Source organism: Anolis carolinensis, unplaced genomic scaffold, assembly GCF_035594765.1.
Source record: "Anolis carolinensis isolate JA03-04 unplaced genomic scaffold, rAnoCar3.1.pri scaffold_8, whole genome shotgun sequence".
Taxonomy (NCBI): Eukaryota; Metazoa; Chordata; class Lepidosauria; order Squamata; family Dactyloidae; genus Anolis; species Anolis carolinensis.
Window position 1 is genome coordinate 30,163,703 of NW_026943819.1, and position 14,320 is coordinate 30,178,022.

General features: G+C 39.8%; 1 protein-coding gene across 3 annotated transcripts in view; it reads left to right on the forward strand.

Annotated features, from left to right (window-relative positions):
• Positions 1-802: 802 nt before the first annotated feature.
• The window catches only part of gfpt1 (glutamine--fructose-6-phosphate transaminase 1), a 56,100-nt gene continuing 42,582 nt past the window's right edge, over positions 803-14,320 (forward strand). For all 3 annotated transcript variants that reach the window (XR_010000392.1, XR_010000393.1, XM_062960901.1), the window contains exons 1-2: positions 803-954; positions 12,045-12,152. Coding sequence is in view for 1 of the 3 variants with exons in the window: in XM_062960901.1 (XP_062816971.1) it covers positions 948-954; positions 12,045-12,152 (115 nt within the window). In the remaining 2 variants the exon portion in view is untranslated. The remainder of the gene's footprint in view (positions 955-12,044; positions 12,153-14,320) is intronic.

Here is a 14,320-nt window from a genome sequence, read left to right on the forward strand (position 1 = left end):
AATGACATGATGGGGTCAATAATAGTCCAAAATATTATTATTATTATTATTATTATTATTATTATTATTATTATTTAATATGATAATAATAATAATAATAATAATAATAATAATAAATGACATGATGGGGTCAACAATAGTCCAAAATATTATTATTATTATTATTATTTGATAATAAATTATTATTATTATTATTATTATTATATAATATGATGATAATAATAATAATAAATGACATGATGGGGTCAATAATAGTCCAAAATATTATTATTATTATTATTATTATATATGATGATGATAATAATAATAATAATAATAAATGACATGATGGGGTCAATAATAGTCCAAAATATTATTATTATTATTATTATTATTATATATGATGATGATGATAATAATAATAATAATAAATGACATGATGGGGTCAATAATAGTCCAAAATATTATTATTATTATAATATAATAATAATAATAATAATAATAAATGACATGATGGAGTCAATAATAGTCCAAATATTATTATTATTATTATTATTATAATTATTATTATTATATAATATGATAATAATAATAAGAATGATAATAAATGGCATGTTGGGGAAAACCACAGCCCCAACCAGGATCTGACTGTGACGACTATGAGTCCCAGGAGAGAAGACAGACAGGTGTCATTCATTCCCTGCCTGGAGGAGGAAGAGGAGGAGGCGCTTCCGGGTTCGCGTCCTGCCACGTCCGAGGGGGCGGGGCTCCAGAGAAGGGGGCGGGGAGAGAAGGACCCATGGCGGGGCGCGGAGGGCGCATGCGCGGAGGGCTCGGGTTGGAGTGGGCGGGGCCAGGAGCGAGCGAGAGAGCGGCTTCTTTATTTCCCGGGAAAAAGGAGGAAGAGGAGGAAGGAAGGAAGGAAGGAAGGAAGAGAAGAAGGAAGGAGCACGAAAGCAGCCTCGGCCATGTGCGGTGGGTGAGAGGGGCCCCTGGGGCAAGGAAGGGCTCCTGCCCGGCGAGGGGGCGGGCGTGGGGGTCCGGGCACAGCATGGGGGGCCATTGGGATCCATGGGCAGGAAGGAGGCGGAGAGGCCTAGGCCCAGAGAAGGAAGAGAAGAACCAGAGAGAGAGAGGGAGACAGCCCAGGTGAGTGTGTGTGAGTGTGTGTGTGTGTGTGTGTGTGTATATGGGGGTTGGGGCTCATCTCCATTTCTAAGCCCAAGAGCCGGCGTTGTCCGTAGACACCTCCAAGGTCACGTGGCCACTGGCAGGACTCCATGGAGCGCCATTACCTTCCCGCCAAGAGGAGCAGTACCTATTGATCTACTCACACTCTGGGGGTTGGGGTCATCTCCATTTCTAAGCCAAAGAGCCGGCGTTGTCCGTAGACACCTCCAAGGTCATGTGGCCACTGGCAGGACTCCATGGAGCGCCCTTCCCTTCTCACTGGAGCAGTACCTATTGATCTACTCACACTCTGGGGGTTGGGGTCATCTCCATTTCTAAGCCAAAGAGCCGGCGTTGTCCGTAGACACCTCCAAGGTCATGTGGCCACTGGCAGGACTCCATGGAGCGCCCTTCCCTTCTCACTGGAGCAGTACCTATTGATCTACTCACACTCTGGGGGTTGGGCTCATCTCCATTTCTAAGCCAAAGAGCCGGCGTTGTCCGTAGACACCTCCAAGGTCATGTGGCCACTGGCAGGACTCCATGGAGCGCCCTTCCCTTCTCACTGGAGCCGTACCTATTGATCTACTCACACTCTGGGGGTTGGGGTCATCTCCATTTCTAAGCCAAAGAGCCGGCGTTGTCCGTAGACACCTCCAAGGTCACGTGGCCACTGGCAGGACTCCATGGAGCGCCCTTCCCTTCCCGCCAAGAGGAGCAGTACCTATTCATCTACTCACATTTCCCCTAACGTTAAGTCCAGTCGTGTCCGACTCTGGGGGTTGGTGCTCATCTCCATTTCTAAGCCAAAGAGCCAGCGTTGTCCGTAGACACCTCCAAGGTCATGTGGCCACTGGCATGACTGCATAGAACGCCGTTACCTTCCCACCAAGAGGAGCAGTACCTATTGATCTACTCACACTCTGGGGGTTGGTGCTCATCTCCATTTCTAAGCCAAAGAGCCAGCGTTGTCCGTAGACACCTCCAAGGTCATGTGGCCACTGGCATGACTGCATGGAGCGCTGTTACCTTTCCGCCAGAGCAGTACCTATTGATCTACTCACACTCTGGGGGTTGGTGCTCATCTCCATTTCTAAGCCAAAGAGCCAGCGTTGTCCGTAGACACCTCCAAGGTCATGTGGCCACTGGCATGACTGCATGGAGCGCTGTTACCTTTCCGCCAGAGCAGTACCTATTGATCTACTCACACTCTGGGGGTTGGTGCTCATCTCCATTTCTAAGCCAAAGAGCCAGCGTTGTCCGTAGACACCTCCAAGGTCATGTGGCCACTGGCATAACGGCATGGAGCACCGTTACCTATGTGTGTATATATGTTAGTATGTGTGTATGTATGTGAGTGTGTATATAAGTGTGTGTGTGTGTGTATAGATAGATAGATAGATAGATAGGGCCCTGATTCCATAGAGAAAGAAAGAGCTTGGTTGCTATGTATATATATCTATAGAGAGAGAGAGGCATGGATACAGACAGAGCCAGGATTCTCCACAGAGAGAAATGTGTGCATATATAAGTGTTTGTGTGTATATATGTGTGTGTTAGTATGTATATATGCGTGTATGTGCATATCTATGTGAGTGTCCATATTTGTGTGCGTATCCATGTATATGTGTATGTATGTGTGTATATGTTTTTGTATGTATATATGTGTGTATGTATGCGATTGTGTATATATGTATATATCTGTGTATGTGAGTGTGGATATATGTATATGTGTGTGTGTGTGTGTGTGTGTGTGTGTGTATATATATATATATATATATATATATATATATATATTAATATTATTTCCAGCATTTATATCCCGCCCTTCTCACCTGGGGGGACTCAGGGCAGCTTATAACAGTGGACAACATTTAATGCCAAGAACATAATAATAAAACAAAAACAGTACATATAATCAATTAAAACTATAAAACTACATCATTAAAATACATTATAACAATTAAAACATATGTAAATTAGATCCATTTGTCTAAAAACCTCATGCTAAATATATACTTATATAGGTGTGTATATATGTACAGTAGAGTCTCACTTATCCAAAATTCTGGATTATCCAAGGCATTTTTGTAGTCAATGTTTACAATACATCATGATATTTTGGTGCTAAATTCATAAATACAGCAATTAACTACATAACATTACTGTGTATTGAACTACTTTTTCTGTCAAATTTGTTGTATAACATGATGTTTTTGTGCTTAATTTGTAAAATCATAACCTATTTTGATGTTTAATAGGCTTTTCCTTAATTTCTCCTTATTATCCAACATATTCGCTTATCCAACGTTCTGCCGGCCCGTTTATGTTGGATAAGTGAGACTCTACTGTATTATTATTATTATTATTATTACATTTATTATTTTACTCTACTATTGTTGTTACTTTTACATTTATTTTACTCTATTTTTATTATTGTTAATACATGTATTATTTCACTCTATTATTATTAAAAGGATACATAAGCACATTTACATTGAAGATGAGAATAATGATTTGATCAGAGTTGGAAAGTCATATCTTAAATTACAGTTTGATGTAAAGATTCAAAAACATTTAAACGACTGATGCCTCAATTAATGTAATTTTATTGGTATCTCGGCTTACACTGGAGTCAATGTTTTCCCAGTTTTTTGTGGTAAAATTAGGTGCCTCGGCTTATATTCGGGTTGGCTTATACTTGAGTATATACGGTATATATATATATAGAGCGAGAGAGAGGTGGGCGTATAGAGAGATAACTGTTTCTGTCTCTCTAGAGAGGTAGCTGTGATTTTTCTCCCCGAGGTTTCCTTTCCTCGCGCTCACCTGTTGCAGCCAGAGGTTATGATGCCGAACTTCCGCCAATCTTTCATCACACGTTTCTTCTTCGCGTTGTGGTTTTAAAGAGCGGAATTGATGTTCCGATAGTATAATTGATGTTAATGTGCTATGCTCGCAGGCATGTCTGATGCCTGCTTTAATGCAAGTGATTTCACTCTGCAAGGAGCTCCCTTTGTCGAGAAGCATGGCAGCAACGCCATCACATGAATGACGGAAGCCAAACTGAGGGTTCACCAAAGCATGGGCAGAGTGCTTTGGATGCATTCTTGGCACATACTCTTTTTGTAATGATATGTTTCTTAATAGAAGGTAAATGGGTCAAAAGTCCCCTTGGGGAGATAGGGCGGAATACAAATAAAGTTTTTATTATTATTATTACAGTAGAGTCTCGCTTATCCAACGTAAACGGGCCGGCAGAACGTTGGATAAGCGAATATGTTGGATAATAAGGCGAGATTAAGGAAAAGCCTATTAAACATCAAATTAGGTTATGATTTTACAAATTAAGCACCAAAACATCATGTTAGACAACAAATTTGGCAGAAAAAGTAGTTCAATTTGCAGTAATGTTATGTTGTAATTACTATATTTATGAATTTAGCACCAAAATATCATGATATATTGAAAACATTGACTACAAAAATGGCTTGGATAATCCAGAGGCTTGGATAAGCGAGGCTTGGATAAGTGAGACTCTACTGTACCAATAAAATTACATTAATTGAGGCATCAGTAGGTTAAATGTTTTTGAATATTTACATCAAGCTCTAATTTAAGATAAGACTGTCCAACTCTGATTAAATCATTATTCTCGTCCTCAATGTAAATGCCCTTATGTATCCTTTTAATAATAATAGAATAAAATAATACATGTGTTGCAGCATACTGATTTTCGGGATACCTTTATTGGTATAGGTATCCCGGACGAGCCCCAAGACATGTAATAATAATAATAAACACAGTAGAGTCTCAGTTATCCAAGACTCGCTTATCAAAGCTTCTGGATTATCCAAGCCATTTTTGTATTCAATGTTTTCAATATATCATGATATTTTGGTGCTAAATTCGACAGAAAAAGTAGTTCAATTTGCAGTAATGTTATGTTGTAATTACTGTATTTATGAATTTAGCACCAAAATATCACGATATATTGAAAACATTGACTACAAAAATGCGTTGGATAATCCAGAACGTTGGATAAGCGAGTGTCTGATAAGTGAGACTCTACTGTATTATTATCACAACAACATTGACACAGCAAATAAGATAGACATGCTGGATTTCGTATCACAAAATCACAAGTCGAACACTTCCCAAGCGTTTAGGACTGTGTGATGTATTATTATTATTATTATTATTATTATTTTATTATGACACAGCAAACAAGATAGATATGTTGGATTTCATATCACAAAATCACAAGTCGAACACTTCCCAAGCGTTTAGGACTGTGTGATGTATTAATAATATTAATAATAATAATAATAATAATAATAATAATAATCAGAATCAGAATCCTAGAATCCAGCCATGGGAAGAGGCAGGTAAGAAATAGTATTATTATTATTATTATTATTTTATGACACAGCAAACAAGATAGATAGGCTGGATTTCATATCACAAAACCACAAGTCGAACACTTCCCAAGTGTTTAGGACTCTGTGATGTATTTTCGGATGATGTGTGCAGATCCCAGTCGGGTGTCCTTTTGCAGTTGGCAGATCGTAATTTTGTCAATGTCTATTGTTTCCAAATGCTGGCTGAGATCTTTTGGCACGGCACCCAGTGTGCCCATCACCACCGGGACCACCTGCACTGGTTTCTGCCAGTGCAGAATTATTATTATTATTTTATTGTATGACACAGCAAACAAGATAGACATGCTGTTTATTATTATTATTATTATTATTATTATTATTATTATTATTATTATTATTATGCCTCTTTCCGTCCTTTGGAGGACTATTGAAGTTCTGCCTGGGCCAATGAAATATTGGCAAGCTTGCTGCAGTTTTTGGCTTATTTGCATTTGGGAAGTATTCTTTGCAAGGTGTTGTTTCAGGTAAAAAGGTGTGGCTTATTTATTTGCAATTTTGCAGTGGTCTAGTGCCTTCCATCCAAAAAGATGGAATTTTGGCTGCATATGTCTTTGTGTATGCGTGTGCATATAAATATATATATAGCACATTGCAGTGCATTGCATGCAGGCACGCACATTGAGGTTTCTGGATCAGGTCTAGTGGCATTGTCGTTGTGTTTCAACATACAAATACTTAGGTGACACATTGTTGTCCCGCCTTTTCCATTTTAGGAAATGTTCCAGAAGTCTGCCAAGACTGAGAAAAATACACCCAATATCATTAAAGTGCAATATAATTACTACAGGACAAAACATAGACGAACACGTGGCATAAGCGTCCTGTTTCTAAGCAGTGTCAGGCTTTGAAGCAGAGGCTGGATGGCCATCTGTCGGGAGGGCTTTGATGGTGTTTTATGGCAGAAAGAGGTTGGACTGGATGTCCACTTGGGGTCTTTTCCAACTCTGATTCTGTGATATATCTAATATTTATCTATTATTATTATTATTTACCCCACTTTATTTCGCCTGAAGAAGACGTACGCTCAGGATACAACATAAAATCTGCAGTCAAATTAGCTCCCCTGTTAATTAAAATTAAAGAGACAAAGAACTATTTTAAAACAAGCAATGCATGGAAGTGGAAGAAGACAATGGGACAGGAAGGACAAGAGGTCTTTTCCAGAAAATCAGAAACAGACTTGCAGACAACAGACGAACACAGGACTTTTCTGTTCGCCAACAGAACTTGACTCGAACTCTAGGCAGACAGAACTCAACTCAACTGAACAGAACTGAACTGATGCAATCGTTATGCACAAACACTTGTGTCTGGATACTCCCTAGTTCCAGCCACACATCAAGGTCATCACAGCTTCTTGGCAATTAATTCTTTCCACGCTATGGTACAACTGAACAGAACTGAACTGATGCAGTCGTTATGCACAAACACTTGTGTCTGGATACTCCCTAGTTCCAGCCACACATCAGAGTCATCATAGCTTCTTGGCAATTAATTCTTTCCACGCTATGGTACAACTGAACAGAACTGAACTGATGCAATCGTTATGCACAAACACTTGTGTCTGGATACTCCCTAGTTCCAGCCACACATCAAGGTCATCACAGCTTCTTGGCAATTAATTCTTTCCACGCTATGGTACAACTGAACAGAACTGAACTGATGCAGTCGTTATGCACAAACACTTGTGTCTGGATACTCCCTAGTTCCAGCCACACATCAGAGTCATCATAGCTTCTTGGCAATTAATTCTTTCCACGCTATGGTACAACTGAACAGAACTGAACTGATGCAATCGTTATGCACAAACACTTGTGTCTGGATACTCCCTAGTTCCAGCCACACATCAAGGTCATCATAGCTTCTTGGCAATTAACTCTTTCCAGACTATGGTACATTCTGGATGATGCAATCAGTTGCAATACAAGCATGGCACAAATTGCATTTAAACACTATCAATACACACAAGTTCCACATTCACAATATTATCAGTTTTTCTCAGGAGAAGGCGATGCTCCTTCCAAAAGTCTTGGATGCCATTTGCTGGATTTGCAGACTGTTTCGCCCAGGTTGAACCCGTCCCTGCCACTTAAAAAGCAGGAGCACATCTTAGTGTCTTTGCACAATTAATATAGTCGAACCCACGTCATCGCTGGAGATTTCAAAATATGGGAATGATTCAAAAGTTCTGTAGATCTAAGAGAGTCAATGGGGCAAGGATCCCTGTTTGCCCAAGGATCGCCTTGCAGGTCGAAGGCGAGATGCCAAACCTGTTTCCTGTTTAGATATTTGCAATAGGCCACCCATTCCGGCACAGATGGAAATCTACTTCGGAGCTCGATTAAATGCCATCAGTTTATGGCCTTTGGCTCGATTCCCGTGCAAAGACCGATGCGGTTTCTTTAAAGGAAGGAAAGGTATCGGTCTCCTGGACTACGTCACAACGATTTTCATGCCTGGGTTATAAATTTCATTTCCTGGTGGATTTGGTTATAAAATCATGGGAAAGGTTTGTTAAACTGCAAAAGCTTTGTTTGTAATGAACCTCTTATCGTCGAGTCTCAACCCACTCAACCTAGTTTGTGGCAGACACAACAACCAACCATTCAAAGTACGGACCGCACAATTAGACAGGCAATGACACTTTCAAACCAGGAACAGAACAATGAGCTTGATTTCAACTCCAAGATCTTCCAGAGTCTTACAAATAGAATATAATACTTAGTCATGTGCATTCAGGGCAAACCTCAATCCATTTCGTGTCCCGGCTGTTGGGGCCCCCGACCCGTTTCGATTGATTCTCTTTGGTGCCGAAGGATCCATTTTTTTTGGCTCATTATTGGCGGGGTCTATGGGTGCACTGGTCTATGAGTGCAGGCTTTGGGACTATGCGCCCCGGCCTCACAGGGTCTGCTGCAGAGTCTGCAGCCGAGCGCCGAGTAAGGAGTGCTCTTTACTCGGCGCTTGGCTGCAGACCCTGCAAGGCCTATGGGTGCAGGCTTTGAACCTACATTCCTGGGCCTTGCAGGGCCTGCAGTTGAATACCAAGGAAGGAGTGCTCTTTACTCGGCGCTCGGCTGCAGACCCTGCAAGGCCTATGGGTGCAGGCTTTGAACCTACACTCCTGGGCCTTGCAGGGCCTGCAGTTGAATACCAAGGAAGGAGTGCTCTTTACTCGGCGCTCGGCTGCAGACCCTGCAAGGCCTATGGGTGCAGGCTTTGAACCTACATTCCTGGGCCTTGCAGGGCCTGCAGTTGAATACCAAGGAAGGAGTGCTCTTTACTCGGCGCTCGGCTGCAGACCCTGCAAGGCCTATGGGTGCAGGCTTTGAACCTACATTCCTGGGCCTTGCAGGGCCTGCAGTTGAATACCAAGGAAGGAGTGCTCTTTACTCGGCGCTCGGCTGCAGACCCTGCAAGGCCTATGGGTGCAGGCTTTGAACCTACATTCCTGGGCCTTGCAGGGCCTGCAGTTGAATACCAAGGAAGGAGTGCTCTTTACTCAGCGCTCGGCTGCAGAATCTGCAGCAGACCCTGCAAGGCCTATGGGTGCAGCCTTTGAGTCTACGTGCCTGGGCCTTGCAGGGCCTGCAGCTGAGCACCGAGTAAGGAATGCTCCTTACTTGTCACTTGGCTGCAAACTCTGCAGCAAACACTGCAATGCCTACGGGTGCAGACTTTGAGCCTACACTCCCGGGCCTTCCAGGGCCTGCAGCTGAGCCCTGAGTAAGGAGTGCTCCTTAATTGTCACTTGGCTGAAGACTCTGCAGCAGACCCTGCAATGCTTACGGGTGCAGACTTTTGGCCTACGCGCCCAGGCCTTGCAGGACCTGCAGCTGAATGCCAAGTAAAGAGCGCTCCGCACGCGGCGCTTGGCTGCATAGCTTGGTGCTATGGATGCGGGCTTTGGGCCTACGTAACCCGGGCCTCGCAGGGCCAGCAGCAGAATGCCGAGTAAGGAGCGCTCCTTATTTGGCGCTTGGCTGCAGGCCGTGCAAGGCCTGGGTACATAGGCCCAGTGATGGATTGCCTGCAGCCTCGTGTTTTGGCCCTACGTAAATCCAAAAAGCAGCCTTGGAGCCAGTACCCGCTCCCGCCTGCCTTTCATATCAAGTTGATTTTTGTTCCAGGAGGGGCCTTCCCGTTCCGTGCCATCCGAATGGACCGTACGAAACAGAAACACGAATCAAACGGATGAGACAAATTTCGGGCCCATGTCTAATATGTGTGTCTGTGTTGTATATACATATACAGTAGAGTCTCACTTATCCAACATAAACGGGCCGGCAGAACGTTGGATAAGCGAATATGTTGGATAATAAGGAGAGGTTAAGGAGAAGCCTATTAAACATCAAATTAGGTGATGATTTTACAAATTAAGCACCAAAACATCATGTTATACAACAAATTTGACAGAAAAAGTAGTTCAATATGCAGTAATGCTACGTAGTAATTACTGTATTTATGAATTTAGCACCAAAAAATCACGATATATTGAAAACATTGACTACAAAAATGCGTTGGATAATCCAGAACGTTGGATAAGCGAATGTTGGATAAGTGAGACTCTACTGTACATATATATATATATATATATGTGTGTGTGTGTGTGTGTGTGTGTATACAATATAATAATACAATATAATTTACAATAATATATAATATTATAACATATTGTATTTACATATAATATTCATAATATTATATTGTGATACAATATAATACTGATAATACAATATAATAATATTAATTATATATTATATTTTACATGTAATATTACTAATAATATTACAATATATTGATACAGTACAATATAGTAATTTATTACCAGTATTGTGCTATGCTAATAATATAATATTGTATGTAAACTTAATTTGTAAGCCGCTCTGAGTCCCCTTCGGGTTGAGAAGGGCGGCATATAAATGTAGCAAATAAATAATAATAATAATAATAATAATAATAATAATAATAATAATATAATGTGCTGCAGGATATCCTTCCTGCAAAGACGAAATTTTTGTAGTTTCGTAAACTTTCCCTATGTTTTCTATGATAGATCCGATGAGGAAATGACATTGATAACCCAGGAAGAAAACTCAGTGTGATGTTGTGTCATAGTGATGGCGGAAGGAAGGGCCGTTTCGCACCTGGTTCCACGTCTTCCTTTGTCCTGCATTGAGTCATATTTGCAAACTCTCGAAACGAGTTTGCTTTGGCAATTCTGTAGAATTCCTCTGTGAAGATAAGGTTTCGGACACAGCTTTCTGTGATTCAAGTGGGCATTTCCTTATTGGTTTTGATTTTCTTGAAGGACCAGAATATTCAGTGTGACTCATGTCTTGTATTTTCTCCCTTTTTATTGGACTTTCTCTCGCCATTCCTTCCTCCTGTGTGTTGCAAGGGAGGTATGTGAATATGCTGAGTATAAGCCGACCCGAATGTATGCCGAGGGACCTAATTTTACCACAAAAAAACTGGGAAAACATTGACTCCAGTATAAGCCGAGGGTGGTAAATTTCAGAAATAATAATAGAAACCAATAAAATAACATTAATTGACGCATCAGTAGGTTAAATGTTTTTGAATATTGACATCAAGCTCAAATTTAAGATAAGAATGTCCAACTCTGATCCAATCATGATTCTCATCTTCTTCCATGTAAATGTGCTTATGTATCCTTTTAATAATAATGGAGTAAAATAATACATGTAATAATAAATAGTGTAAAATAATAAATGTAATAATAATAAGATCAGAGTGAAATAATAAATGTATTAATAATAATAAAAATAGAGTAAAATAAATGTAATAGTAGCAACAAGAAAAGACAAAGATAATAAATGTAATAATACCAATAATAATAGAGAAAAATAATAAATGTACCATATATTCTCAAGTATAAGCTGAGTAAAATAGAGTAAAATAAATGTAATAGTAGCAACAATAATAGAGGAAAAAATAATAAATGTAATAATACCAGTAATAATAGAGAAAAATAATACATGTACCATATATTCTCGAGTATAAGCTGACCAAATATAAGCCAACCAGGACCCTCACCTGAGTATAAGAAGAGGCGGGCTTTTTTAGTCTTAAAAAAAGGGCTGAAAAACTAGGCTTATACTCAAATATATACAGTACTTATAATGCATAATAGTAAAATATAATGTGCTCTCGGATGTCTCCTGCAGAAACAAAGTCTTTGCAGTTTAATGAACTTTTCCCATGATTTTATGATAGAACCAATTAGAAAATTACATTGATCGCCCAGGTACAAAAACGTGTTACATAACTGTTATTACTCTGTATTATTATGTTTTATTTAGGGCCTGCTTTTTCTCTCTCCAATCAGTTCAAATCCCCAAAATATATATTAAAATAGATTTCAGTGTTGGCGTTGTCAAGAAGCATCACCTGCAGTCCTGACAAGGGTTCCTTCTGTTTGCCTTGCAGGCATCTTTGCCTACCTGAACTACCATGTTCCCCGGACACGGCGGGAGATCCTGGAGACGCTCATCAAGGGGCTGCAGCGCCTCGAGTACCGAGGGTACGACTCCGCCGGTGAGTGAGTGAGTGAGTGAGTGCCGCCCATATAGGCTGGGGCCAGAACTCATTTATTTTTTAAATTTTACTATATTTTTGTTGGTGTTATTTTCTTGTAAGTGTGAAATGTTGAATCAAGTGTTTTGCTGTTGGAGTTTTGCAACTGTGTATTCCAGCATGCTTTCCAGCAGCACACGGGTTAATGGCAGGCCAGCTTGATTGATAGCCTGCCTAGCCAATAGGTCAAGACTTCCAGTCTCAGAAGTGCAGACAGGACATTCGTCATTCTGCTATGGAATGTGGGAGTTGCTGGTTCAGATCCATTCCTCTCTAAATACTCAGCTTCCAACTCAGCTGTTACTGATTTAAGGGTCAAGGTTTCATTTTCAAGTCTGTGTGTATTCCTTAAAATTGTAATAATACTTTTGTAAGATGGCTGGATCCCACATGCAATTAATCCTATGCACATTCTCTCTGTAATAGGTTCTCCGCTAGATCTCAGTTGATCATCTAGAGATCTTATCTGTTGCAAATAGTCATTCAAATCTTCTTCTGAATGCATTTTTGAATTAAAAAAGTTTTTGATATGCAAATATAATATCTGCCTCCGATCCTTTGCTGAAATTAGTCTTCAAATAGTCCATTATCTCTTTCACATTATTAGCATCTCTCACAAATTGAAAAACTCTCTCCGATAAGGAATTTATTATTATGGACCTCACCATAGTTCTCTCCTCCATCCTGCAGCTTTGGGAAACTCCAGAAAGCGTCTTTGTTTTGCTCCATCCTTTCAGTTTCCAAAAAAGGTTAAAAATCTCCAAAAATCAAAATAGTTGGAATAATCCAGAAAAATCAAAAATTAAAATCTCAAAATTAAATCTTTTTGAGAACTTTCCTCTGCTCCTTATTTCAATCCAATCCTTTTAAAAGGGTTTTTCGGGCAGAAGTTCTTCGCAGATGATCGGCAATGAGAGAGGATATGCTTTGCCTTTGCTTGGGAAGCATGGGTCCTATGAGCAATGGACTTAGTAATTGTATATAGTTGTATATAATAAAGCCTTAGAACCGCTGGGATCTGCTGAATTGCGACTGTGGTGTCGTTTGTCTGTGTTGCTTGTAGAAAGTTGCTTAAGATCTGACGGAAGATGGATTGGTGAGAGGCCTGACTCACCAATAAATCAGGGAGGTTGGAGCTAATTAACCTCCTGACACTTTTTCCTCACTGTTGTCTCAACCCCGAAGGGGACCCAGAGTGACTTCCAAATTTATTATTTATTTATTATTTACTTATGTATTGATGACCTTTATATCCCGCCCTTCTCACCCCGAAGGGGACTCAGAGCAGCTTGCAAATTATATGTATATACAATATATTATATTATTAGCATAGCACAATATTAGCATTAGATATATACAGTAGAGTCTCACTTATCCAAGCTAAACGAGCCGTCAGAACCTTGGATAAGCGAATATCTTGGATAATAAGGAGATTAAGGAAAAGCCTATTAAACATCAAATTAGGTTATGATTTTACAAATTAAGCACCAAAACGTCATGTTATACAACAAATTTGACAGAAAAAGTAGTTCAATACGCAATAATGCTATGTTGTAATTACTGTATTTACGAATTTAGCACCAAAATATCATGATATATTGAAAACATGGACTACAAAAATGGCTTGGATAATCCAGAAGCTTGGATAAGCGAGTCTTGGATAAGTGAGACTCTACTGTGTTTATTATTATTATTACATGTCTTGGGGCTCGTCCGGGATACCTATACCAATAAAGGTATCCCGAAAATCAGTATGCTGCAACCCATGTATTATTTTATTCTATTATTATTAAAAGGATACATAAGGGCATTTACATTGAGGACGAGAATAATGATTTAATCAGAGTTGGACAGTCTTATCTTAAATTAGAGCTTGATGTAAATATTCAAAAACATTTAACCTACTGATGCCTCAATTAATGTAATTTTATTGGTACAGTAGAGTCTCACTTATCCAAGCCTCGCTTATCCAAGCCTCTGGATTATCCAAGCCATTTTTGTAGTCAATGTTTTCAATACATCGTGATATTTGGGAGCTAAATTCATAAATACAGTAATTACAACATAACATTACTGCAAATTGAACTACTTTTTCTGTCAAATTTGTTGTATAACATGATGTTTTGGTG